This window comes from Nerophis ophidion, linkage group LG01, assembly GCF_033978795.1.
Source record: "Nerophis ophidion isolate RoL-2023_Sa linkage group LG01, RoL_Noph_v1.0, whole genome shotgun sequence".
NCBI lineage: Eukaryota > Metazoa > Chordata > Actinopteri > Syngnathiformes > Syngnathidae > Nerophis > Nerophis ophidion.
In genome coordinates this window covers 83452005-83478619 of record NC_084611.1, presented here as the reverse complement: position 1 = coordinate 83478619, position 26615 = coordinate 83452005, and the positions used below count along the sequence as shown (strand labels likewise).

At 39.5% G+C, this 26615-nt stretch overlaps 1 protein-coding gene across 2 annotated transcripts in view; it reads left to right on the top strand.

The window, feature by feature from the left end:
- mad1l1 (mitotic arrest deficient 1 like 1) overlaps window positions 1–26615 on the top strand; it is a 202936-nt gene that overhangs the window by 9514 nt on the left and 166807 nt on the right. For both annotated transcript variants that reach the window (XM_061913580.1, XM_061913585.1), the window contains 6 exons: window positions 7252–7431; window positions 12201–12325; window positions 12386–12467; window positions 12543–12673; window positions 19826–19940; window positions 26074–26135. In XM_061913580.1, coding sequence (XP_061769564.1) covers window positions 7252–7431; window positions 12201–12325; window positions 12386–12467; window positions 12543–12673; window positions 19826–19940; window positions 26074–26135 — 695 coding nt within the window. The remainder of the gene's footprint in view (window positions 1–7251; window positions 7432–12200; window positions 12326–12385; window positions 12468–12542; window positions 12674–19825; window positions 19941–26073; window positions 26136–26615) is intronic.

The following is a 26615-nucleotide window of genomic DNA, read 5'->3' as shown; positions in this document are numbered from 1 at the left end:
TGACCAAGTATGCATTGCATTCACTCGTGTGTGTGAAAAGCCATACATATCATGTGATTGGGCCGGCACGCAAGCAGTGCCTTTAAGGTTTATTGGCGCTCTGTACTTCTCCCTTCGTCCGTGTACCACTCCGTACATTATGAATTGTATTTTTTGAAACAGATACCGATAATTTACGATATTACATTTTAAAGCATTTATCGGCCGATAATATCGGACTGCCGATATTATCAGACAGCTCTAATAATAATCGATCCCTTGCGAGGACGCCGCATGATGGCGGAAGGTAGTTGAGTGAGACTTATGTGCAAAGGAAAAAAAGAACAAAAGTAAAGGGAAGGAGAGATGAGGGCCAAGTGGGGAGAAGTGAGGACAGGACACCAAAATAAGCGGGATACTCTTGGGGTTGACAAGATGCAAGTCAAAGAGACAGCCGCACAGGGAAAAAGAGCGCTGATGTTGACGTTCTTCTCCTGACCTTTTCAAGTAGAGTTCACATCCCTACATCATGTCTCCCTCTAAAAATGCACAACATCCGTAAATAAATGTTGCTGAAAACTGACCAAAACAAATGTCTGTTAAGCGCTCTACCTGCTGAAATCTCATAACAGTGGATATTGCTGCACCTGCCAATGCACTGCTGCCATCTGCTGGACAGACTTTGTAAGTGATGATTTTATATTGAATTCCAGTTGTATTTTATATATATATTAGGGGTGTGGGAAAAAATCGATTCGAATAAGTTGTATGATTCAGAATCGATTCTCATTTTAAAAAAAATCGATTTAAAAAAAAAAATATTTTTTTTATTAATCTATCAAACCACTACTCAGCAATACCATAACAATACAATCCAATTCCAAAATCAAACCTGACCCAGCAACACTCAGAACTGCAATAAACAGAGCAATTGAGAGGAGACACAAAGACGACACAGAACAAACCAAAAGTAGTGAAAAAAAAAAGAATATTATCAACAACAGTATCAATATTAGTTATAATTTCAGCATAGCAGTGATTAAAAATCCCTCATTGACATTATCATTAGACATTTATAAAAAAAAAACAATAGTGTCACAGTGGCTTACACTTGCATCGCATCTCATAAGCTTGACAACACACTGTGTCCAATGTTTTCACAAAGATAAAATAAGTCATATTTTTGGTTCGTTTAATAATTCAAACAAATATACATCATTGCAGTCAGTTGATAAAACATTGTCCTTTACAATTATAAAAGCTTTTTTGAAAAAAATCTGCTACTCTGCAAGAATGTCAGCAGACTGGGGTAGATCCTGCTGAAATCCTATGTATTGAAAGAATACAGAATCGTTTTGAACCGGAAAAATATCGTTTTTGAATCGAGAATCGCGTTGTGGGTTCTTCCGAGGATGTCGTAGTCGTAATGGTTTGTACAGTCCTTTGAGACATTTGTGATTTAGGGCTATATAAATAAACATTGATTGATTGAATCGAAAAATTTTATCGAATCGCGACCCAAGAATCGATATTGAATTGAATCGAGGGACACCCAAAGATTCGCAGCCCTACTATATATATATATATATATATATATAATATATAATATAATATATATATTTTTTTTTCCAGAGTGCCTTTATTCATGCAACTTAGCAACTTTCGGTTTATTTCGCCGGAGAAGAAAAAAAAATAGAACCTTTTTATTGAACGCATTTTTCATTGATCGTGTTTTATCGCCAGCCCTGATGGATCCACGACATGATCCCATCAAATGTGGCGTTTTTTTGATGTCGTCTAGCTTTTATACTGACCACTAAACCCTTCATAGCACTCTTGACATTTGCACAGCTGCTGCTGAATATCGTTGGCCATATTGAATGTTTACCCCTCAAGCGAAAGCCAGATGTACCTTTTGGTCACACGACACCTGCTCGGTCGGCCTGGGCCAATAACACATTTTGCTGGACGATATATTGTCCCACAGATTATTGTCTATAACCAATACTATTGTCAATGATATTTTGAGTTGAAATTAAGCTAAAGATGTATTATTGTACCGATAAATGTGGGGATCTTTGCGTTTCATTAACAAACATTTTATTTTGCACAAAAATCACACACTCTATTGTGGTAAAATAAGTGTAAAAAGTAAATGTAATTAAAAACAAATAAAACGGAAAAACTGAATTTATTGTTTTTTACATTGCTATTGTTATTTAAATGTATTGCTATTGCTATTTTACCTGGGGATAGGTTGATTGGCAACACTAAATTGGCCCTAGTGTGTGAATGTGAGTATGAATGTTGTCTGTCTATCTGTGTTGGCTCTGCGATGAGGTGGCGACTTGTCCAGGGTGTACACCGCCTTCCGCCCGATTGTAGCTGAGATAGGCACCGGCGTCCCCAAAGGGAATAAGCGGTAAAAAATAGATGGATGGATAGATTGCTATAATTATTATTATTGTTTTACTTGTTGTGGTTTATTCATTACTAATTTATCTCAATTTTTTTCCAACTATATTTAAAGTTGAGTTTTGAAATGAATGAAACATGTTATTAATCGTGATTACAATATCAATCAAAAGTGTTTGTGATTATTATTTTTGCCACAATTGTCCAGCCCTAGCTGTTATTAAATAAACATGTTCAGGTGTTGGCAACGGTGCACAGAGTGAACCCTCTTGGATCTCGTTTAAAAGCGACGTTTTTTTTACATGTATTTATTTTTAAACATTTTTTATTTATTTTTATTTTCTGTCCAGCTTCTCAGGCAAATCATATAGTTCAGGGGTCGGGAACCTTTTGGCTGAGAGAGCCCATCCATTTTCTACCGCTTATTCCCTTTCGGGGTCGCGGGGGGCGCTGGCGCCTATCTCAGCTACACCCTGGACAAGTCGCCACCTCATCACAGGGCCAACACAGATAGACAGACAACATTCACACTCACATTCACACACTAGGGCCACTTTAGTGTTGCCAATCAACCTATCCCCAGGTGCATGTCTTTGGAAGTGGGAGGAAGCCGGAGTACCCGGAGGGAACCCACGCATTCACGGGGAGAACATGCAAACTCCACACAGAAAGATCCCGAGCCTGGATTTGAACCCAGGACTGCAGGAACTTCTTATTGTGAGGCAGACGCACTAACCCCTCTCCCACCGTGAAGCCGGCTGAGAGAGCCATGAAAGCCAAATATTTGAAAATGTATTTCTGTGAGAGCCATAATATATTGTTTCAATCAATCAATGTTTATTTATATAGCCCTAAATCACTAGTGTCTCAAAGGGCTGCACAAACCACAACACAAACCACTACGACATCCTCGGTAGGCCCACATAAGGGCAAGGAAAACTCACACCCAGTGGGACGTTGGTGACAATGATGACTATGAGAACCTTGGAGAGGACCACATATGTGGGCAACTCCCCCACTCTAGGGGACCGAAAGCAATGGATGTCGAGCGGGTCTAACATGATACTGTGAAAGTTCAATCCATAGTGGATCCAACACAGCCGCAAGAGTCCAGTCCAAAGCGGATCCAACACAGCAGCGAGAGTCCCGTCCACAGCGGAGCCAGCAGGAAACCATCCCAAGCGGAGAAGGATCAGCAGTGCAGAGATGTCCCCAGCCGATACACAGGCGAGCGGTCCATCCTGGTTACCGACTCTGGATGAGCGGTCCATCCTGGGTCCCGACTCTGGACAGCCAGTACTTCATTCATGGCCATCGGACCGGACCCCCTCCAGAAGGGAGAGTGGGACATAGGAGAAAAAGAAAAGAAACGGCAGATCAACTGGTCTAAAAAGGGAGTCTATTCAGAGGCTAGAGTATAGAAATGAGTTTTAAGGTGAGACTTAAATGCTTCTACTGAGGTGGCATCTCAAACTGTTACCGGGAGGGCATTCCAGAGTACTGGAGGCCGAATGGAAAACGCTCTATAGCCCGCAGACTTTTTTTGGGCTCTGGGAATCACTCATAAGCCGGAGTCCTTAGAACGCAGATTTCTTGCCGGGACATATGGTACAATACAAGCGGCAGTCATCAAAAGAGCTACATCTGGCTCTAGAGCTACAGGTTCCCTACCCCTGATGTAGTTGATGCAGAGGCCCATATCGGCTGTACACATGTACTTTATAAAAGAGAAGTGTAGGATACTTCTCTTGTTGCCTTATTTGTATTTGACTTTATTAAATGTATTAATATTATCATTTGGTGCACCCGGGCCGGAGCAGGAGGGGATAGAAAGCGAAAAAAAGGAAAACAGAGGGGGAAATTGTGGGGACAAGAGGGGGATTACACAGAGAGACAAAAACAACAGCAAACACAACAACAATAGAGCAACATCAGCAAATAAGATATGTACAAATATGATGGTAAAAGTGATAGCAAAGAAGCAGTTAGCGAAATAAATAATGATACAGAAATGACAATGAGCATTATTAGACAAAAAATGGAGCAATACAAATACCAATAGAAATAGCGCTATTGATAATGAACAATACCAATAATTTGCCTCTATTATCAACAATACAGTTGTTCAAATGCAACAATACATATACGTAATGATAACTAGAGATACAAAAGAATGCAGAAAAACGGAAGGGAAGAAAGCGAAGCAACCCATATTAACCTTGTAGATTGTTATAGTAACAATAGGTTAAGCTTTGTCAGTGTGCCATGTTAACCAGTTTCCCTAGGGCAACAACGTTAATATATGTTTGATGAAACGTGATTATGTGCATGAGTGTATGTATGCATATGTACTTGTATATGTACAGAATGTGTATATGTATGTTTGTACAGTATATGTACATGTATGTGTTTTTGTATGTTTGTACAGTGAATGTATTTGTACTAGAGATGCGCGGATAGGCAATTATATCATCCGCATCCGCATCACCAATGTCGTCATCCACCCGCCGTCTACCCGAACCAACATTTTATCAGGACCGTACCCGCCCGCCAACCACCCGCTGTAATACATCAGAGGTTGGCCACCTTTACCACTCACAATGCCATTTGTAAACGTTTTCACAGAGTAATGAAGACAATTGTAGCCGCTAACGTTCTCGCGACTATCCAATAGCTTTCGTCCTGATGACAAGAATATGATCATGCTATTAAACCATTGCCTTAGACACCTTCAACAACATGTGGTCATGCTATTAAACCATTGCCTTAGACACCTTCAACAACATGTACGAACCGATTGTTGGTCCAGCAACAAGTTGTGTGCAGCTTCCGCAATCACACGTACAAGATTGAAAGGCATACTGGGTAATACAGAGTACACTGATGGTTGTGATATAAACAACTTTAACACTTACTAATATGCGCCACGCTGTGAAGCCACACAATACAAGATTGACAGACACATTTCGGGAGAACATCCTCACAGTAACACAACATAAATGCAACACAACAAATACCCATAATCCTTTGTATTCATGACACTTCCTGAATATATTTTACACCCCCGCCCACCTTACCGACGCACGGGGGGTTTGGGGTGTAGAAAATAGTCAGGCTGTGTCATGAATACAAAGGATTATGGGTATTTGTTGTGTTGCGTTTATGTTGTGCTACTGTGAGGATGTTCTCCCGAAATGTGTTTGTCGTTCTTAATTGGTGTGGCTTCAAAGCGTGGCGCATATTACTAAGTGTTAAAATTGTTTATATCACAACCATTAGTGTACTCTGTGTCACCCAGTATGCCTTGCAGTCGTGTGCGTGTGTCTGCGGAAGCCACACACAACATCTTGCTTGACTGATAAGCAGATCGTACATGTTGTAGAAGGCTACAAAGCCAATGGCTTCATAGCACGCCCTAATACTTATTAACTGGGTGACTACCGGCAGTCATACTAGAGAATTTTAACGTCTCCTATTGTCTTCTTCGCTTTGTGACACAGGTCTTAAATGGCTCTTTGAATGGTAATGGATACCCATCCCAGAACCATGTATATCAAATATTTCCGGATGGTTCAACCGCCACCCGCTTGAATCTAATTAAAATCAATTTTTTCGTCATGTCAGCCGCCCGACCCGCGGTTTATCCGCGGACTCCGCGGATGAGACCGCAAACCGCGCATCTTTAGTATGTATGCATATGTACTTGTATATGTACAGAATGTGTATATGTATGTTTGTACAGTGAGTGTATATGTACATGTATGTGTTTTTGTATGTTTGTACAGTGGATGTGTATGTACATGTATGTGTTTTTGTATGTTTGTACAGTGAATGTGTATGTACATGTATGTGTATATGTATGTTTGTACAGTGGATGTATATGTACATGTATGTGTATATGTATGTTTGTACAGTGGATATATATGTACATGTATGTGTTTTTGTATGTTTGTACAGTGAATGTATATGTACATGTATGTGTATATGTATGTTTGTACAGTGGATGTATATGTACATGTATGTGTATATGTATCAATCAATGCTTATTTATATAGGCTTAAATCACAAGTGTCTCAAAGGGCTGTATGTTTGTACAGTGAATGTATATGTACAGTATGTGTATATGTATGTTTGTACAGTGAATGTATATGTACAGTATGTGTATATGTATTTTTGTACAGTGAATGTATATGTACATGTATGTGTATATGTATCAATCAATGCTTATTTATGTAGGCTTAAATCACAAGTGTCTCAAAGGGCTGTATGTTTGTACAGTGAATGTATATGTACAGTATGTGTATATGTATGTTTGTACAGTGAATGTATATGTACAGTATGTGTATATGTATGTTTGTACAGTGAATGTGTGTGTGGATGTACGAACTTTGAGTATGTACTTATTTATGGTATGTACATCTATTGTTTGATCAATTGATTAGGCTTAGTTACTTGCAAGTAACCCAGCAATGCCTTCCTTACTCAAACACCTCTTAATAGCTATGTAGTGTAAGGACGAGTCATTATGAAATGATTGAGTGAGAGCCAAATTTTATCTACAAATTTAAGGACAGTATCAGGACAAATGTAATAGTGGTGGATCAGTACAAATAAATGAATGTGTGGGAAATCCTTGCATGTCCTTGACAGCTGACCTGGAATTGTTATGGCCTAATTGTCACTTTTGTGATCTCAGAAAATAAAACCTTTTTTTTTTTTTTTTTTTTTTGCTAACGGGAGACCCTGCTGGCACTAGGATTGAAGGAGGGCGAGATTATGAGGACTGTCGGGACTCGGGATCGTTTGATAGTTACGTTTCTAAAGCAAGGTTTCCCATCTGGCTTGTGCCTTGTCCAGCTGTTGGAGGAAAAGAACAGCGACATGTCCGTGCGTACCAAGAAGTTGGAGGAGCGGGAGAAGGAGGCCCTCAGGAAGCTCTCAGAGCAAGTGGAGGCCAACCGAGAGCTCAGCAAGAACCTGGAGAGCCTTGGCAAGAAAGTGGAGGAGCGAGATGCCCGACTCAGCGCCTCCCACCAGGTACACACACACTTAAGGCTGATACACACATACAGATCTTCTAAATCTTAACATATGTTGAATCTGGTACAGACTTTATACTTAAATATAAATACAATCAGGCAGTTTTGATCTTTATGTGTGTTGTGCTACAATAATATCAACACATGACAATTCTTTCCCACCACAGAGCCAGACTAGTCCTCCAAGCCCAAAATCTCGCGTGAACAAATGGGATCTAAAAGGGTGGTGGGCGTATCAATCTAAATATAGATAAAATCGATAACAAGGTTGATGTTGGTATCGGATTGATACTCGCCTGGTGAGGTCGATGCATTTGTTGTAGTTTCTCTTTTATGCATCCAGCAAATGACTCGATTTTCCTCACAGTTCTTTGCGACTGCAGCACAGTGCACATGTCATTTTGCCCAAATATTTGCATGGTATGTTAGTTATTTTAGTGGTTTTGTTTACATTACAAAAACAATATTTTTTTGTTAATGTTTTTGTTAATTTTACTTTTTTTGAAAAGGGATAATACCATTGTTTTAAATTGTTGTGTCTAGTTATGGAACTATTGTTATTTGCAGAACATATATTGCCCATGTTTTCATCATCATAATCACTAACTAGAGAAGACCTGGGCAAACTAATGCCCGGGGGCCGCATGCGGCCCGTTGAGCTTTTCAATCTGGCCCGCCGGACATTCCCAAATACAGTGGGGCAAAAAAGTATTTAGTCAGCCACCGATGGTGCAAGTCCACTTAAAATGATGACAGAGGTCTGTAATTTTCATCATAGGTACACTTCAACTGTGAGAGACAGAATGTGAACAAAAATCCAGGAATTCACATTGTAGGAATTTTAAAGAATTTATTTGTAAATTATGGTGGAAAATAAGTATTTGGTCAACCATTCAAAGCTCTCACTGATGGAAGGAGGTTTTGGCTCAAAATCTCACAATACATGGCCCCATTCATTCTGTCCTTAACACGGATCAATCGTCCTGTCCCCTTAGCAGAAAAACAGCCCCGAAGCATGATGTTTCCACCCCCATGCTTCACAGTAGGTGTGGTGTTCTTGGGATGCAACTCAGTATTCTTCTTCTTCCTCCAAACACGACGAGTTGAGTTTATACCAAAAAGTTCTATTTTGGTTTCATCTGACCACATGACATTATCCCAATCCTCTGCTGTATCATCCATGTATCCATTTTGGTATAAACTCAACTCGTCGTGTTTGGAGAAAGAAGAATACTGAGTTGCATCCCAAGAACACCATACCTACTGTGAAGCATGGGGGTGCAAACATCATGCTTTGGTGCTGTTTTTCTGCTAAGGGGACATTTTAAGTGGGAGAACTTCCACAATCGGTGGCTGACTAAATACTTTTTTGCCCCACTGTAATTGTTTTAAATGTTTAAGATGGAAGTCTTCCACTATACTAAGGCTTTCAATGCTTGGAATCTGCATGATATACTAGTTACTATGGTCATATAATTAGTTACTATGGTCCTCTAATTAGTCACTATGGTCATCGAATTACTTACTATGGTCACTATGAGATACCGTTTTTCCTTGAATTGCCGCAGGGGCGCTAATTAATTTAAAACCTCTTCTCACTCCTGCGCTTACCAAAGGCATGCGGTAAAAGTAAGCATGCGCTAATTATTTTAAAACCTCTTCTCACTCCGGCACTTACCAATGGCATGCAGTAAAAATTTGAGTGTGATATAAGCTTGGACCTTAAATCCTACTGAATAGCTCTTAATCTTTTTCCCTTTATGCGATTTCAAATTACCGGTATTGAAATCAGCCTCCTCCATTTTGAAAATGATGACAGGGGAAGTGTCACTCATGACGTCACAACCAGGCGGTAATACTAAGCATGCGCTAATTATTTTGGGAAGCGAGTTTGACCCGGCAGTAATTCAAGGCAGGCGCATACTTTATGCCCTGCGGCAATTCAAGGAAATACGGTAATTCAGATTGTAGGTGTTTTTTTTTTCACTATGTTTGTTTCATTTTGGTTGCTTTTCGGTTGATTGTAAAATATGTTGTCAATATTCAGTGTTTTATCATTCATAGTTAATATTGTAAATCCCACATTCTTTATTTTCATTTACATTTTGGGTGTCTCATTCAGTAAAAAAAAAGATCTAATTCCATTCCGTTTTTTAAGGCGGTCTGTCATAACATTTTTAGCTTTCCATTATTATTGTGAGGTTTTGTATTAGTGTTCCTAAAAATAGATATACTGAATCTGGCCCCCCAGTAAAATAATTGCCCAGGCCTGAACTAGAGGCACATTCACAATATTATTCAGTGATCATGATGTTTCAAGTCTGCAAGTGTCAGTATCGGTTAGGGCTGGGCGCTCTTGCTGAAAACTGTATCACGATAAAAGTGTTCTATAACAGTTGATATCAATAGTTATTGATATTTTTTATGATCCATCAAAAATAAGGACTAGGAGAAAAATAGATTAAATGTAAACTTTTTTGTTTAATGTAACCTTCCTCTATATATTATAATTCCCTAAGCTATCAAGGCAGAAAGAAAAGGAAATGTCCACACAAGCAGTGAAGTGAAGTGAATTATATTTATATAGCGCTTTTCTCTAGTGACTCAAAGCGCTTTACATAGTGAAACCCAATATCTAAGTTACATTTAAACGAGTGTGGGTGGCACTGGGAGCACATGGGTAAAGTGTCTTGCCCAAGGACACAACGGCAGTGACTAGGATGGCGGAAGCGGGAATCGAACCTGCAACCCTAAAGTTGCTGGCACGGCTGCTCTACCAACCGAGCTATACCGAAAACACTCAATGTAAACAAAATTGTAAAATCACATTGAACATTTAACAATAAGCTCCTAAGATGAAGGTGCAAAAATAAGGAATATGTAAGAAATGCTTAATAAAGTGTAAGAAAATTGTGCAAATTGTAAAAATGTAAATAAAGAGAAACCTGAGAAAAACTATTTGTTGCAGATTCAGTGCCAGGAAGTTACAGCTGTGCTCTAAAGCAGTGGTTCTCAAGCTTTTTTCAGTGATGTAACCCCTGTGAACATATTTTTAATTCAAGTACCCCCTAATCAGAGCAAAGCATTTTTGGTTGAAAAAAAGAGATGAAGTAAAATACAGCACTATGTCATCAGTTTCTGATTTATTAAATTGTATAACAATGCAAAATATTGCTCATTTGTAGTGGTCTCTCTTGAACTATTTGGAAAGAAAGATATAAAAGTAACTAAAAACTTGTTGAAAAAATAAACAAGTGATTCATCCATCAGCCTATCTCAGCTACAATCGGGCAGAAGGCTGGGGTACACCCGGGACAAGTCGCCACCTCATTGCAGACAAGTGATTCAATTATAAATAAAGATTTCTACACATAGAAGTAATCATCAACTTAAAGTGCCCTCTTTGGGGATTGTAATAGATGGGGATTCATGAACTTAATTCTAAACATTTCTTCACAAAAAAAGAAATCTTTAACATCAATATTTATGGAACATGTCCACAAAAAATCTAGCTGTCAACACTAAATATTGCATTGTTGTATTTTTTTTTTCTTCACAGTTTATGAACTTACATTCATATTTTGTGGAAGTCTATTTATAAAGGATTTTTGAATTGTTGCTATTTTTAGAATATTAAAAAAATAAAATAAAGGGTGAGCACGGCTAAGGTGGTATTAGCGGATCTTGATGGGGACTAGCACCTTGCATCATTTACAGACCAAGTTGGTCTGACTACGCTCTTTTTAAAAATGATCCAAAAACTGCCCTACTGTCCGGGTGACTTTTCCTCTTTTATCCACAATTTCTTCATTTTTACTCACTCCATGCAAAGAATCAGACAACAAAATGGCGCAACCAAATGTTGTATTTGATGCTGTTACCTGTTAGTCACTGCCACTGATCAGCGATCACTTCATGGGTTGTTCGGTTACTAGAAAGATTGACTGATAAAGAGTTTTGATAGGCCTGACCCTCTTTTGGGCAAGTTGTCTTGGACAAATTCAGTCTTAACACACACTAGATCAGTGGTTCTCAACCTGTGAAATTTCTTTTAATTCAAGTACCCCCTTATCAGAGCAAAGCATTTCTCGTTGAAAAAACGAGATAAAGAAGTAAAATACAGCACTATGTCATCAGTTTCTGATTTATTAAATTGTATAACAGTGCAAGATATTGCTCATTTGTAGTGGTTTTTCTTGAACTATTTGGAACAAAAGATATAAAAATAACAAAAATCTTGTTGAAAAATAAACAAGTGATTCAATTATTAATAAAGATTTCTACACATAGAAGTAATCATCAACTTAAAAGTGCCCTCTTTGGGGATTGTAATAGAGATCCATCTGGATTCATGAACTTCATTCTAAACATTTCTTCACAAAAAAAGAAATCTTTAACATCAATATTTATGGAACATGCCCACAAAAAATCTAGCTGTCAACACTGAATATTGCATTGTTGCATTTCTTTTCACAGTTTATGAACTTACATTCATATTTTGTTGAAGTAATATTCAATAAATATATTTATAAAAAAATTTGAATTGTTGCTATTTTTAGAACATTTAAAAAAAAATCTCACGTACCCCTTGGCATACACCCAAGTACCCCCAGGGGTACGCGTACCCTCATTTGAGAACCACTGCCCTAGACCACAAGACAATCTTATAGATAATCAGGCGTTTGCTGTCTTTGTTCGAAAGGGGTAACAAAATCTAGACAAAAACTCCCCCTTACCTCTCTCTTAAGTTCTGTGTTGTGTCTCCAGACCATCATCTCTTTGAAGGATGAGATCAGAGACCTGAAACAGAAGCTTCAGAACCAGGACTCCATGCTTTCTAACAAGAAGTTAGAAAAGCAAGAAGTACAGGAGCAGCTGGATTTACAACGCAGGTAACTTTTCGGGCACAACATAATCTTACAAAACATGACTGACATGTCCTCTTCAATCAGGAAGTACCAGGAAATGTCTCAGCTGTGTCAAAGTCTCCAAGCGGCCCAGTCCACCTGCTCAGAGCACGTCATGAAGATCAAGGTAGAGCAAAAACACACATGGAAAAAGGAGGAGAATGCAACCACCCGAGTGGTCTCCCTTTTTGTGCCCCGCTAGGAGCTGGAGAGACGCCTGGCCCTCCAAGAGCAGGACGCCGCCATCGTCAGGACCATCAAGTCCGAGGCCACCAGGGTCCCAGATCTGGAAAAGGAGGTCAAGCGCCTCAGAGGGGAGAACCTTTTTCTCAGGTCAGGAATGTACACTTGTCACAGTCACTACGTTTCCATGCACTGTTAAAATTATCCATCCATCCATCCATCCATCTTCCGCTTATCCGAGGTTGGGTCACGGGGGCAGCAGCCTAAACAGGGAAGCCCAGACTTCCTTTTCCCCAGCCACTTTGTCCAGTTCTTCCCGGGGGATCCCAAGGCGTTCCCAGGCCAGCCGGGAGACATAGTTTTCCCAACGTGTCCTGGGTCTTCCCCGGTCGGGCGTGCCCTAAACACCTCCCTAGGGAGGCGTTCGGGTGGCATCCTGACCAGATGCCCAAACCACCTCATCGGGCTCCTCTCCATGTAGAGGAGCAGCGGCTTAACCTTGAGCTCCCCCCGAATGGCAGAGCTTCTCACCCTGTCTATAAGGGAGAGCCCCGCCACCCGGCGGAGGAAACTCATTTCGGCCGCTTGTACCCGTGATATTGTCCTTTCAGTCATAACCCAAAGCTCATGACCATAGGTGAGGATGGGAACATAGATCGACCGGTAAATTGAGAGCTTTGCCTTCTGGCTCAGCTCCTTCTTCACCACAACGGATCGATACAGCGTCCGCATTACTGAAAACGCCGCACCGATCCGCCTGTCGATCTCACGATCCACTCTTCCCTCACTCGTGAACAAGACTCCGAGGTACTTGAACTCCTCCACTAGGGGCAGGGTCTCTTCCCTAACCTGGAAATGGCATTCCACCCTAATCCCTTTTTTAATTTTTATTAATTAATCTATCTCTAATAGTTAGTTTTTTTGTATTTTCACACCCATGTGTGAAGTCCGAGTGTCCATGCACTCTCTCCAATGTGACTATTGATCATGTGACATGTGCCTCCCGTACACTGGGGGGCGACTATTTCATTTAAAGGGGAACATTATCACAATTTCAAAAGGGTTAAAAACAATAAAAATCAGTTCCCAGTGGCTTGTTGTATTTTTTGAAGTGTTTTTTCAAAATGTTACCGGTCCCGGACTATCCCTAAATAAAGCTTTAAAGTGCCTTATTTCCGCTATCTTCGAAACCACTATCCATTTCCCTGTGACGTCATACAGTGCTGCCAATGTAAACAAACAATGGAAATACCACAGCAAGATATAGTGACATTAGCTTGGATTTGGACTCGGATTTCTGCGGTTTAAGCGATTCAACAGATTACGCATTTATTGAAAGAGATGGTTGGAGTATGAAAGTATTGAAGAAACTGAAGCTATTGAGCGAATAGCTATTGACGCTATTCATAGCCATAGCATGGCCGAATAGCTGCGTTTGCATCGCCGGTAAAATATGCGGACCAAACGATCAGGACTTTTGCATTTTGTGATAATGGAGCAACTTAAATCCGTCGATTGGTAAGTGTTTTTTTCGCATTAAATGTGGGTGGAAGGAAACTTAATATAGTTGCAAATGCATCTGCAGGTTATCCATATGTCTCTGTGCCATGTCAACTTTAGCACCGCCGGTAAATAGCATGTTAGCATCGATTAGCTGGCAGTCACGCCGCCACCAAATATGTCTGATAAGCACATAAGTCAACATCAACAAAACTCACCTTTGTGATTTTGTTGACTTTATCATTGCAAATGCATCTGCAAGTTATCCGTACATCTCTGTGCCATGTCTGTCATCGCCGGTAAATAGCATGTTAGCATCGATTAGCGCAGCATGTTAGCATCGATTAGCTGGCAGTCACGCCGCGACCAAATATGTCTGATTAGCACATAAGTCAACAACAAAACTCACCTTTGTGATTTCGTTGACTTTATCATTGCAAATGCATCTGTGGGTTATCCATACATTTCTGTGCCATGTCTGTCATCGCCGGTCAAATGTGAAAACACTACAGCCCATTCAATGGGGGTCTGGCGGCAGACACTTTCGCATCTTCGGTGCAACTTGAATCCCTCCCTGTTAGTGTTGTTACACCCTCCGATAACACACCGACGAGGCATGATGTCTCCAAGGTTCCAAAAAATAGTCGAAAAAACGGAAAATAACAGAGCTGAGACCCGGTGTTTGTAATGTGTTGAAAATGAAAATGGCGGGTGTGTTACCTCGGTGACGTCACGTTCTGACGTCATCGCTAAAAGAGCGATAAACAGAAAGGCGTTTAATTTGCCAAAATTCACCCATTTAGAGTTCGGAAATCGGTTAAAAAAATATATGGTCTTTTTTCTGCACCATCAAGGTATATATTGACGCTTACATAGGTCTGGTGATAATGTTCCCCTTTAAGCACGGACAAATAAATTGCTTTTCCAGTTGTCCTGTGGCGTCACACTGGCCTTTTGCTGATTGTTACAACTTGTTTTAGCTGATGTCCGCTGTAATATTAGCACACATATTATGTCTCTGATGGCTATGCTGATGTTATTTATTTATTTAAAAACATTTTTTTATTTTTTTGTCCTGTCCAGCTTCACAGGCAAATCATATAGTCGATGTAGATGCCCATATCGGCTGTTCAGATTTACTTCACAAAAGCCTTATTTGAATATGACTTTATTAAATGTATTTATATTATCATTTGGTGCAGCCAGGCCTGAGCAGGAGGGGATAGAAAGAGAAAAAAAGGAAGACAGAGGGGGAAATTGTGGGGATAAGAGGGGGATTAGACAGAGAGACAAAAACAACAACAGCAAACACAACAATAACAACAAAAACAACACCAATAGCACAACACCAGCACATACGATACGTACAAATATGATCGTAAAAGTGATAGCAAAGAAGCAGTTAGTGAAATAAATAATAATAAATGGCAATGAGCATTTTTATACTACAACTGGAGCAATTCAAATACCAATAGAAAGAGCGCATTTGATCATGAACAATACCAAAGTTTACCTCTATTATCAACAATACAGTGGTTCAAATGCAACAATACATAATGATAAATAGAGAGATTAAAAAAAAATGTCTGCTGATGTTAAAGAGCAGACACCATCAAGAAATGGGAGGGCGTGGTGAAGTTGGGAGAGTAGCCGTGCCAGCAACCAGAAGGTTCCTGGTTCGATCCCCAGCTTCTACCAACATACTCCCGTCCATTGTGTCCTTGAGCAAGACACTTCACCCTTGCTCCTGATGGGTCGTGGTTAGCACCTTGCATGGCAGCTCCCGCCATCAGTGTGTGAATGGGTGAATGCGGAAATAGTGCCACAGCGCTTTGAGCACCTTGAATGTAGAAAAGTGCTATACAAGTATAACCCTTTTACCGTAATTTCGCCACACCTTGTGTGTGTGTGACAGTCATTGGTATTTTAACTTTATTTAATAATAAATAATAATGGATTAGATTTTATATAGCGCTTTTCTATTATTAGATACTCAAGGCTCTCACAAAGAAGTGAAAACCCATCATTCATTCACACCTGGTGGTGGTAAGCTACATTTGTAGCCACAGCTGCCCTGTGGTAGACTGACGGAAGCGAGGTTGCCAGTTTGCGCCTACGGCCCCTCCGACCACCACCAGTGTGAGCGGCACCGAGGGCAAGGGTGGAGTGTCCTGCCCAAGGACACAACGGCAGCAATTTGGATGTCGAGAGGCAGGGAGCGAACCTGCAACCCTCAGGTTTCTGGCACGGCCTGCTCTACCCACTACGCCATGCCATCCCTAACCATTTAGATTGCGCTACGAACATGACTCTACACCCAAGAATGTATCAGGACGGATGCAAGTCCGAAGCAAAGAAAGACTCGTGGGTGGGGGGGTTGCCCACATCTGAGGTCCTCTCCAAGGTTTCTCATAGTCAGCATTGTCACGGGCGTCCCACTGGATGTGAATTCTCCCTGCCCACTGGGTGTGAGTTTTCCTTGCCCTTTTGTGGGTTCTTCCGAGGATGTTGTAGTCGTAATGATTTGTGCAGTCCTTTGAGACATTTGTGATTTGGGGCTATATAAATAAACATTGATTGATTGATTGATTGATGCAAGAGTTTTTTCGAAGGAATTTTCGGACAAAGAATCACGGAAACAAAACTTCGAATGTCTCAAAATACATTAATAAAGCTTTATAGATTGATGGAAGGAGTTTTAAATGCGAAGAAAAGGACCGTTCGTGCCACAGTCAATACTTTTCCAGATGAAGGTTGCAATGTTCTGGACTATTTGGCCAGTTGTGTGAAATACAGAGTTATTGTTAATCAATTTAGAGTGCACAAATGCAGCGTGAAGAAGTATGCGTACGCTTTATTATTCCCCTTTAGTAGGCGTGGCAAAGTTGGTAGAGTGACTGTGCCAGCAATCTGAGGGTAACTGGTTCAATCCCCACTTTCTACCATCCTAGTCACGTCTGTTGTGTCCTTGGGCAAGACACTTCACCCTTGCTCTTGATGGGTCCTGGTGAGCGCCTTGCATGGCAGCCCCCGCCATCAGTGTGTGAATGTGTGTGTGAATGGGTGAATGTGGAAATATTGTTAAAGCGCTTTGGGCTCCTTTAAAAAGGGGTAGAAAAGCGCTATACAAGTACAACCCATTTACCATTTTATGTGTAACGGTACGTGTTGTTGCATTGAACCGTTTCGGTACGTGGGTTTCGGTTCGGTTCGGAGGTGTACCGAACGAGTGCACATGCTAGCAGCGACCGGACTAGGACAAGATGTAAAAGCCAGAGCTGGAAGACCCTACTGCATCGTTAAGATCTCCTGTTTGGGAACACTTTGGCTGCGCGATACAACAATGGAGGACAGAGATTTGCCGATATTGTTCAGCAGCTGCTTCTGACAACACGTCAAACGTGTTGCAACTTTCCTGCTTCCGGCTCCTAGACCATAGTCGAGCAGCGAAGGGAAGACGCTGCTGTCTTGGATCCGCTTGAACTGAACTCTCGCGGCTGTGTTGGAGCCACTATGGATTGAACTTTCACAGTATCATGTTAGACCCGCTCGACATCCATTGCTTTCGGTCCCCTAGAGGGGGGGGTTGCCCACATCTGAGGTCCTCTCCAAGGTTTCTCATAGTCAGCATTGTCACTGGCGTCCCACTGGATGTGAATTCTCCCTGCCCACTGGGTGTGAGTTTTCCTTGCCCTTTTGTGGGTTCTTCCGAGGATGTTGTAGTCGTAATGATTTGTGCAGTCCTTTGAGACATTTGTGATTTGGGGCTATATAAATAAACATTGATTGATTGAAGACACTCCTCCAGGGCCGATGTATTCTTGGGGGCAACACCCTTCACTCTAGCTCCAGACTCCAGGTTAAATGAAGAGTCTGGCGATTAGTTGCAAATCGTGGCTTTATTGAGGTCTTGCACACAGCCAATCCAACAAAACACTAGCCACTCCCGCATTCGAGCTAAGCTCCCTCACCTCGCTCGCCCACACACTCACTGACGTCCACATGCTGTCACATATTAAAGGGCCACACACACACATACGCTACTCTCATAACACATGCTAACCCATTTGAAGCCTCACCACCACATTCAAGCAGCCTCTCCTCGACGAGTCAGGCAGTGCTAAAGCAATAATAAATGTTTTCATAGCAGCAGGGACGGCGTGGCGCAGTGGGAGAGTGGCCGTGCGCAACCCGAGGGTCACTGGTTCAAATCCCACCTAGAATCAACCTCGTCACGTGCGTTGTGTCCTGAGCAAGACACTTCACCCTTGCTCCTGATGGGTGCTGGTTGGCGCCTTGCATGGCAGCTCCCTCCATCAGTGTGTGAATGTGTGTGTGAATGGGTAAATGTGGAAGTAGTGTCAAAGCGCTTTGAGTACCTTGAAGGTAGAAAAGCGCTATACAAGTACAACCCATTTATCATTTATTAAGTTTTAAGTACATATTGCATTAAAAAGGAGATTTTGACCCACTTCTATGGTGGAAGAACAATGAGCCCATATATCTGTTTACTGCCAAGTTAGTCAGGCTAATAAAAGTCTCAATCATTCAATCAAAAAAAGCACTTTGTAAGTAGAAAGGTTTTGTTAAGAAACCATTCTGAGCCTTATCTTATTTAGTTTTTATTTTATATATGTTGACCACATTAATCCTGGCAACGGACCCCGTGTGTATATATGTATGTTATGCCATTGTTTGGTAAAAAATTGGTAAATAAATAACCCCAAAAATTAAATTTTGTAGTTTTCTTCCTGTACCGAAAATGAACCGAACTGTGATCTCTAAACCGAGGTACGTACCGAACCAACATTTTTGTGTACCGTTACACCCCTAGCCTTTAGTATACCCAATGTATTCTATTTCATCACATTTATATTTTGTTCAGGAGTTTGAATTAAGCTGGCATTTTACATTTCCGGTGCTACCTTCCTAAAATTACTCAGTTTCTTCTTTTCTACCATCGATGCACTTCAAAATGTTCTGTTCTTTAAAATTTTGATTCCTGATTGTTGCTACGTTTTTATTGAATGGTATCTTTTTCCGGGTTTTATGGCGCTTGTTGAGACTGGCGCATGTGCAGAACAAAGGGTACCCCTCGAAAGGTCTGGTTTCCAATCGCAAAATCCTGGTTTATTAGTCTGAACACGATCGGATCAAGGTGTTCCCATGGCCTGTAGGAGGCTTATTTAGAGCCGAACTACCATATTTTTCAGACTATAAGTCACATATTTTTTGATAGTTATACTCAGGAGCGACTTATGTGTGAAATTATTAACACATTACCGTAAAATATAAAATAACGTTATTTAGCTCATTCACGTAAGAGACTAGACGTATAAGATTTCATGGGATTTAGCGATTAGGAGTGACAGATTGTTTGGTAAACGTATGGCATGTTCTATATGTTATAGTTATTTGAATGACTCTTACCATAATATGTTACGTAAACATACCAGGCACCTTCTCAGTTGGTTATTTATGCGTCATATAACGTACACTTATTCAGCCTGTTGTTCACTATTCTTTATTTTAAATTGTCTTTCAAATGTCTATTCTTGGTGTTTGGTTTTATCAAATAAATTCCCCCCAAAAATGCGACTTATACTCCAGTGCTACTTGTATATGTTTTTTCCTTCTTTATTATGCATTTTCGGCAGGGGAGACTTATACTACGGAGCGACTTATACTCCGAAAAATACGGTATTTGAGAAATCGGACTAATTTAGTGCATGGTGCGCTGTGCTTATTATCTACGTGTCCTGTGATGGTTAGCAGCGTCTCCTCACTTTGTCTTTAATGCAGGGACAACCGAGAGAACTGCAGTTTGTTGAAGGAGGAAGTGGAGGGCCTGAAGAGGAAGCTGGAGCGCACGGCCAAGGCCAAAGAAGATCTGGTCAACATGGAACTGGAGAAGGAGGTACAGTACTTAACACAAAAAATTGCTTTCCGCAAGCCATTGTGGAAATCATGTGTGTTATTATAATGCAGTTTGTATTTATAACATTCCAGTTTTATTTTAAGTATAACAACTTTAAATTAATTTGCCATCTCCTTGATAATGCTTAAATGTAAACTATTGTCAACCTGCACATCAATGCAGTTTCTATGCCGCTAAATGAAGCCCAAACCAAATCGACTTAAGTGTTATTATGACAATAAAAGGAATTGAAATGTTATGTCAAATATTTGCCTTTCAATTTAAAAAGTCATTACATGCCTAATTTTGTTTTTTCCACTTCAAATTTCTTTATATAGCGCCATGTCACAACAGAAATGATCTCTTAAGGCACTTTTGTTTTGGCCTAATTTTTTATGATGGAAGATATTACATTTGAATGGTAATTGATAGCATGATTAGAATTAGGATTGTCTTGATCCGATATTAGCAAAAAAACAAAACAAGTATGATCACATAATCAGGTTGACCCCATTCGTGCAAATGTGTCATTAAAATCAATAAGGCGACTGAAAATCAATAAGGCGACTGACAAAGAAGCTCCGATTGGTCCCTTGAGATACTAGGTTTTTCTGTTGTATCTACGCGGTTATGTGGTAGTTGCTAGGTCCTGCCATGCGCATAACAGCTTACTTACGGAACAAATTACAATATCGCATACACTAATGTAAAGCATATCACCTAGGAACTCCAAAATTATTATCAGCTCAGTTTCGACCAAAATTGAGTTACTGGGTTTTGCCTTTGGACGGGAGAGCTGCAGTCCTCTCCAAGGTTTCTCATAGTCATTCACATTGACATCCCACTGGGTTGTGAGTTTTTCCTTGCCCTTATGTGGGATCGGAACCGAGGATGTGGTTGTGGCTTGTGCAGCCCTTTGAGACACTTGTGATTTTGGGATATATAAATAAACATTGACTGATTGATTGGTATGATAAAGACCTGCACTTAAAATTTCCGAAGCTGGACAGCCATTTAACATCGAAAGCTCCTTCGATTGGCACACAAATTTGATTATTTTCTTCTATTTTAGTCAAGTCATTTACAAAAGGTAAACATGGCAGGCTATAGGCTAATCAGCTACTCAGCAGCTAAGCACACAATAGCACCCAAGATAGACATAAGTAAGATGTGTCCTTATTTGAACAATATTGCAGTGTAAAACAGCACATTTGTCAATATAGACAAGTATTAAATGGTTAATCTTTATCATTTTCATCTAGTTCCATCTTCTGGCTAGTATCACCAGTTTTTAGTTGTAATGTTGCAGTCCTAATCACATTTAATGTTCCATGTTGTGATGTTATCTTGGTCTTCCTCCTCTGCTTTTCCCTTCTATTTTCCTCACTCGGAGTTGAGTTTGAAACAGATTGTCTGATTGTGTGCCTGAAGAACATGTTTTTCCAATCCATAATGTTGATTAAGAGTGTTCTCTGTTGGTTTGTCCATCATTAGTACTTCATTGGTTTTTCTTTCTTTCCAGGATACTTTTAATATTCTATGTAAGCACAATATCCCAATTGATTGCAGTCTTTTTGCAATTGATTTAGTTATTGTCCAGGTTTCAGACCCTTATAATAAAGTAGCACTATAGTATTCTGAATCTTTACTGTATTCCTTTACGTTAAAAGTAGATATTACTGAATGCCCTTTTGGCTATGGCTAGTCTACATTTAATTTCTTTCTGGCCTGTCAACTTGTTTAATGTTTTCACCATCTAGCTTTGTATAAATTGTGGGCATTTCGATGTTCTTCTTTGTAATATGCATGGTCTTGGCTTCTTTTGCATTTTTTGTTTTCATTCTATATATTTGTCCCGCATTGTTGATGATATGCAATAGGTTTTGCAGATTGTTTTCATTTTCAGCAAGTGCAGTGTCATCTGCGTATCTGAAGTTGTTGACAGTTTGGCCGCCTTTAGAATGGCCTCTCAGATTTTCAATGCTTTTAAAGATTTGTAAAATGTAGATATTAAACAGGGATGTGGATAGAATGCATCCTTTTCGCACACTTCTCTTATAATATAATGCATCAGAAAAGCCATCTTCAGATGTAATATATGCTTTTTGTGTCCAGTATAAATGTAAAATGAGTTTTATTATCCACAGTATTTGTCTTTCCTTGTGGTCTGTAATACTACTATTTGCAGCTGAAATAGGCTCCAGTGACCCCCCGTGACTCCAAAAGAGACAACCGGTAGAAAATGGATGGATGATAAAATAGTTATAGTTGCATCTTACTTACACATTCAAAGTCTACAAGGCAGGTATTGGAAAATATCCAGTAACAAACATGTCCACATATTTCAACTTACTGCTTCTAGAACTTACCTTAAATAATTATTGCAGCTATTATGTGTCACTGAGACACATTTACCATTCCAATTCAACTTAGAGTATAAGTGCATAAAAAAAAATAGGTTTGTGTTTTTCATACCTACTATTGTTCTCTGTTTGACTAATTTTACTTGATTAAACCTTTTTTTAACATTCCACACTACTGTATAATATACAGTTATTATGTACTATTGCCGCTGGTATCGTATCAGCCCATATTGAAGGCTCTAACATCGGTATTGTATTAAAAGTAAAAACACCCTAATAAAAATTTAACAAAAGCATGCTATGTAAATTGTAATATAAATTGACTGTATAACAAATAATACAATTAAATAACCAAATCAATGTAAAAATATTTCAGAAATACATTATAAAAACTGAAATAAATTTCTAACACACCCTAATAAAAATTGAACAAAAGCATTTTATGTAAATTGTAATATAATTTGACTGTGTAACAAATAATACAATTAAATAACCAAATTAATGTAAAAATATATCAGAAATACATCATAAAAACTAAAATGAATTTATAACGTTGAATAATTCACACATTTAGCTTGAAAAAATAAACCATTGCATTGAAAGTAAAAAATGTTTCATTTTTTTTTTGTGTTATATATTGATATCAGTATCTCATGCTATGTTATTATCACAGTTTTAGGGCAACGGTAGGAAATTACTGGGGTAATGTCAAAAAATGGCTTGGTGAAAATGCCAAAGTATGTAAAACAAAGGGGCAGAAATGTTTAGGATTAACACACGTCCTGTAATTGAACACAAACATAACGCTCAAATGTTCTAATCGTTTTTAAACAGGTATTTTTAGGTGCAAAAATAGTGCTGGAATTTCCACTGTTTTTAGCAAATATAAAACATTTGTTTTTGCTTTTTAAAAACTTACACTTAAGTGTGTTATAACTGACAATTGAAATGTTTTTTTTTTTTAAATATCAGTCTACAAAATGCTCGTTGTCAGAAAAGTTAACCAACTACTTTTGATAATGCAAATACCTCACAAATTGATGTATAACTTCGATGGCTTCAAAAGCATTTTCCGGGTGATGGTTTATCAAGTACAGTATTTTCCGGACAATTGAATGCACTGATATATAAGCCACACCCACAAAATCTTAGAAGACAAAAGTATATTTCCATATATTAGTTGCACCGGACTTTAAGCCGCAGATATACACTTTGCAAAAGGAGTTGTATACACCGAAAGATTTTGAAAATGTTTATTTACATACCTAATTGTTTCCAAGCAGTGTCTTTGACACAGCAGTAAAACGGCTGATCAAACTAAACCGAAGTCATCGTCATGGACCCGGTAGATAACTCCCCAATTAGCTAAACAGACTCAATAACGCCACGGTGGCGTCTTGGGGAATTTACCGAGATATTTGTGAAACTGAAACAATACAAAAAGAATGTCATTGTAAGTTAATAATACTAACACAGACGCTCGTGAACGTGTTAGCATATTAGCAAATGCTAATGATGCTACCTTGATTACATCACAATAGCACGTACAAATTATGCCTGAAAACACTTCTACAGACATCAGCCATGGGACGGTTTAGTAAGTAAGAATTGTTTTAGTTATATTGTAAAACTAACACATGTTGTTCGGAGTTATGATAGAAGAACCCATATGAAATAAAACTACACTCACCAAGTTTTCATTTGATATCGTCACACGTAGTAGGGCTGGGCGACATATCGATATACTCAATATATTGCGGGTTTGTCTCTGTGCGATATAGAAAATGACTATATCGTGATATTTGAGTATACATTCTCACGCAGTGGCTTTTAGCTGCGGGCATTACACTGCATTCGTTTCCCACTCTTTCTTGTCTCTCCTTCTCACAGAGGCATAAACAAGCGCACCTTCTTACATACGTCACTCGTGCAACTTCACACGCCCTCCCCGAGCAGGGAGGTAGCTACATGGGTAACATTAGCTATGATGCTAACAGTGAGTTGCGAGTGGTAATACGAGAGAGAAAAGGTGTGACTCTGGTAATAAATAAGGAAGAACGAATTACCAAGATAAACATCGTCTGGCGGTGGTTTGGCTTCAAGCGGGAGTATGTCGAACAAGTATGCGGCAAAAGCGTTGCTACAAAAAGTAGCACCACTGCTAATTCGTAGCATCATTTGAAAAGTCCCCCGCTAGAGAATGAAGAGTGCTTGAAACGCTGCATGTCAACATCTTCATTGTGTGCCACTCCCACAAAATGCCCAAGCAACAATTTCCACATCAACACCGTATAAAATAAAAAAAAATCAACAGAAGGAGATAACGTCCGCAGGAACCTACCACAGAACGAAGGACATATATACACTGTTTGATTTCCTATAATGCAGCTCATTTTTAGTTGACAGTTTTCGAAACATGTTGTGTGACATCATGCACAAAAGTGCACTTTATTTGTTTTAAACTATTGTAGTGGCATTCTGTACAAAAAGTGCACTTTAATTTAGTGTTGTTTTGATATCTCATCTTAGAGACATCATACACAAAAGGGTATTTATAGCTTGTTTTAAAATGTCTTGCACTTTCTGTTTTGGATATTGACATGAATGTTTGTGCCACTGCTTAATAACTGTTTAATAAATACTAGGGATGCACCGATTAATCGGTAACCGAATATATTCGGCCGAATATGGCAAAAAAAGCCACATTCGGCCTTCGGTGGAATGAGTTAAGAACAAGGCCGAATAGTGGCGTGTGACGCAATTTTTTGACGCGGTGACACAATCAACCAATGTGCAGTGACGTTGGGATATGTTGTGTACCTGTATAAGTGTATGAGGTTACAAGCACACACTTATTGAGATTTAGTGGGGCCTCTGTTTACATTATTAGCCTGTTATGTAGGCTACCTGTATAAGTGTAAGAGGTTACAAGCACACACTTAATTGAGATTTACTTAAGCCTTCTGTTTACATTATTAGCATATCGACTGTGGCTAAGCAGACTTTTGCCAAAAGGACAATAATTAATTTGTTGTGGGTTTATCCACTTTAATGCACTTTATTTTTTTTTGGAATGCATCTTTTGTTTGAAGGCCTAATATAAATGAAAAACGGTGCTTTTTTTTGAAAAGCAAAGACTAGTGGAATATTAAAAAAATGTCAATATTCAATAAAAAATTACTTTATTCTAAATATTTATTCCAGGCTATTTATGCAATATTAAAAAAATTGTGAAAAACTGCATTCATTTTTTCGGCCTTCGGCCAAGCGTTTACATTTTATTTGGCTTCGGCCACAAATTTTCATTTCGGTGCATCCCTAATAAATACCGTTTTTTTGGTAGATTGACTTAGTTGGGACTTCCCTCTCTGCATGAGAGTTTAAAAGTAGCATATATTAATGCAGTATGAAGAAGAATGTTTTAATGTAGACGCATAGAATCATCATACTGCTGTGATTATATGCATCAAGTGTTCATTCAAGACTAAGACAAAATATCGAGATATATATCGTGTATCGTGTCATGGCCCAAAAAATATCGAGATATTAATAACAGGCCAAATCGCCCAGCACTCTCCGTATTATTGTGAATGTTTTAAAACCACAGTACCGCGGTATTTACAATATTGTACCATCCCTATTATTGTGCTCTTATTGGTGTTAAAATCACACTTCAGATAGGTCCTCATATTGCTCCAACCTCACATTTGTTTTCTAATGGCTGCTAGTTAAGCAGGTATTTTTAACTTGATGTTTCTTCACCCCCACAGAGGTTGACAGAAAAGATCAGGGCATGGGAAAACCTTGGTCAGTCTACCGGACTCAACATCAGGTCAGTGATGTTTGTTTATTTTTTTTAATCCTTCAAACACAACCGCCACATATTTACTGTAACAAAATGCGTGCAGTAGAGTAAGAGACCTCTAGGTGGAGCTGTGGTTTTTGTAAAATAAAACCGACTAGTGCTCCATGGTTTACACGCGTGTGTGCGAGTGTGTGTTTGTGTGCGGGGGGGAAAAAAAGTGGGTGTGCGTGCGTGTAAAATACCTTCCCGTGTTTGTCTTCATGCTTTCAGTCCAAACAGGTAGTGAGAGAATGATTGCATGTTTCCTTTTGAGCGGCCGAGCAGATCTGTCACATTATAAACACCATGGCCGCCCTCGACACACAGACACACACACACACGCACACTCGCTTACACACTAGATTCTTTGTGATTAAGTGTGACAGTGATGCAAGCAGAATGCTAAATGGGAACACAACCAGCGGGTGTTGTAAAGCTGATTTGTCTGTCCTATCATGTGGGCCTAGG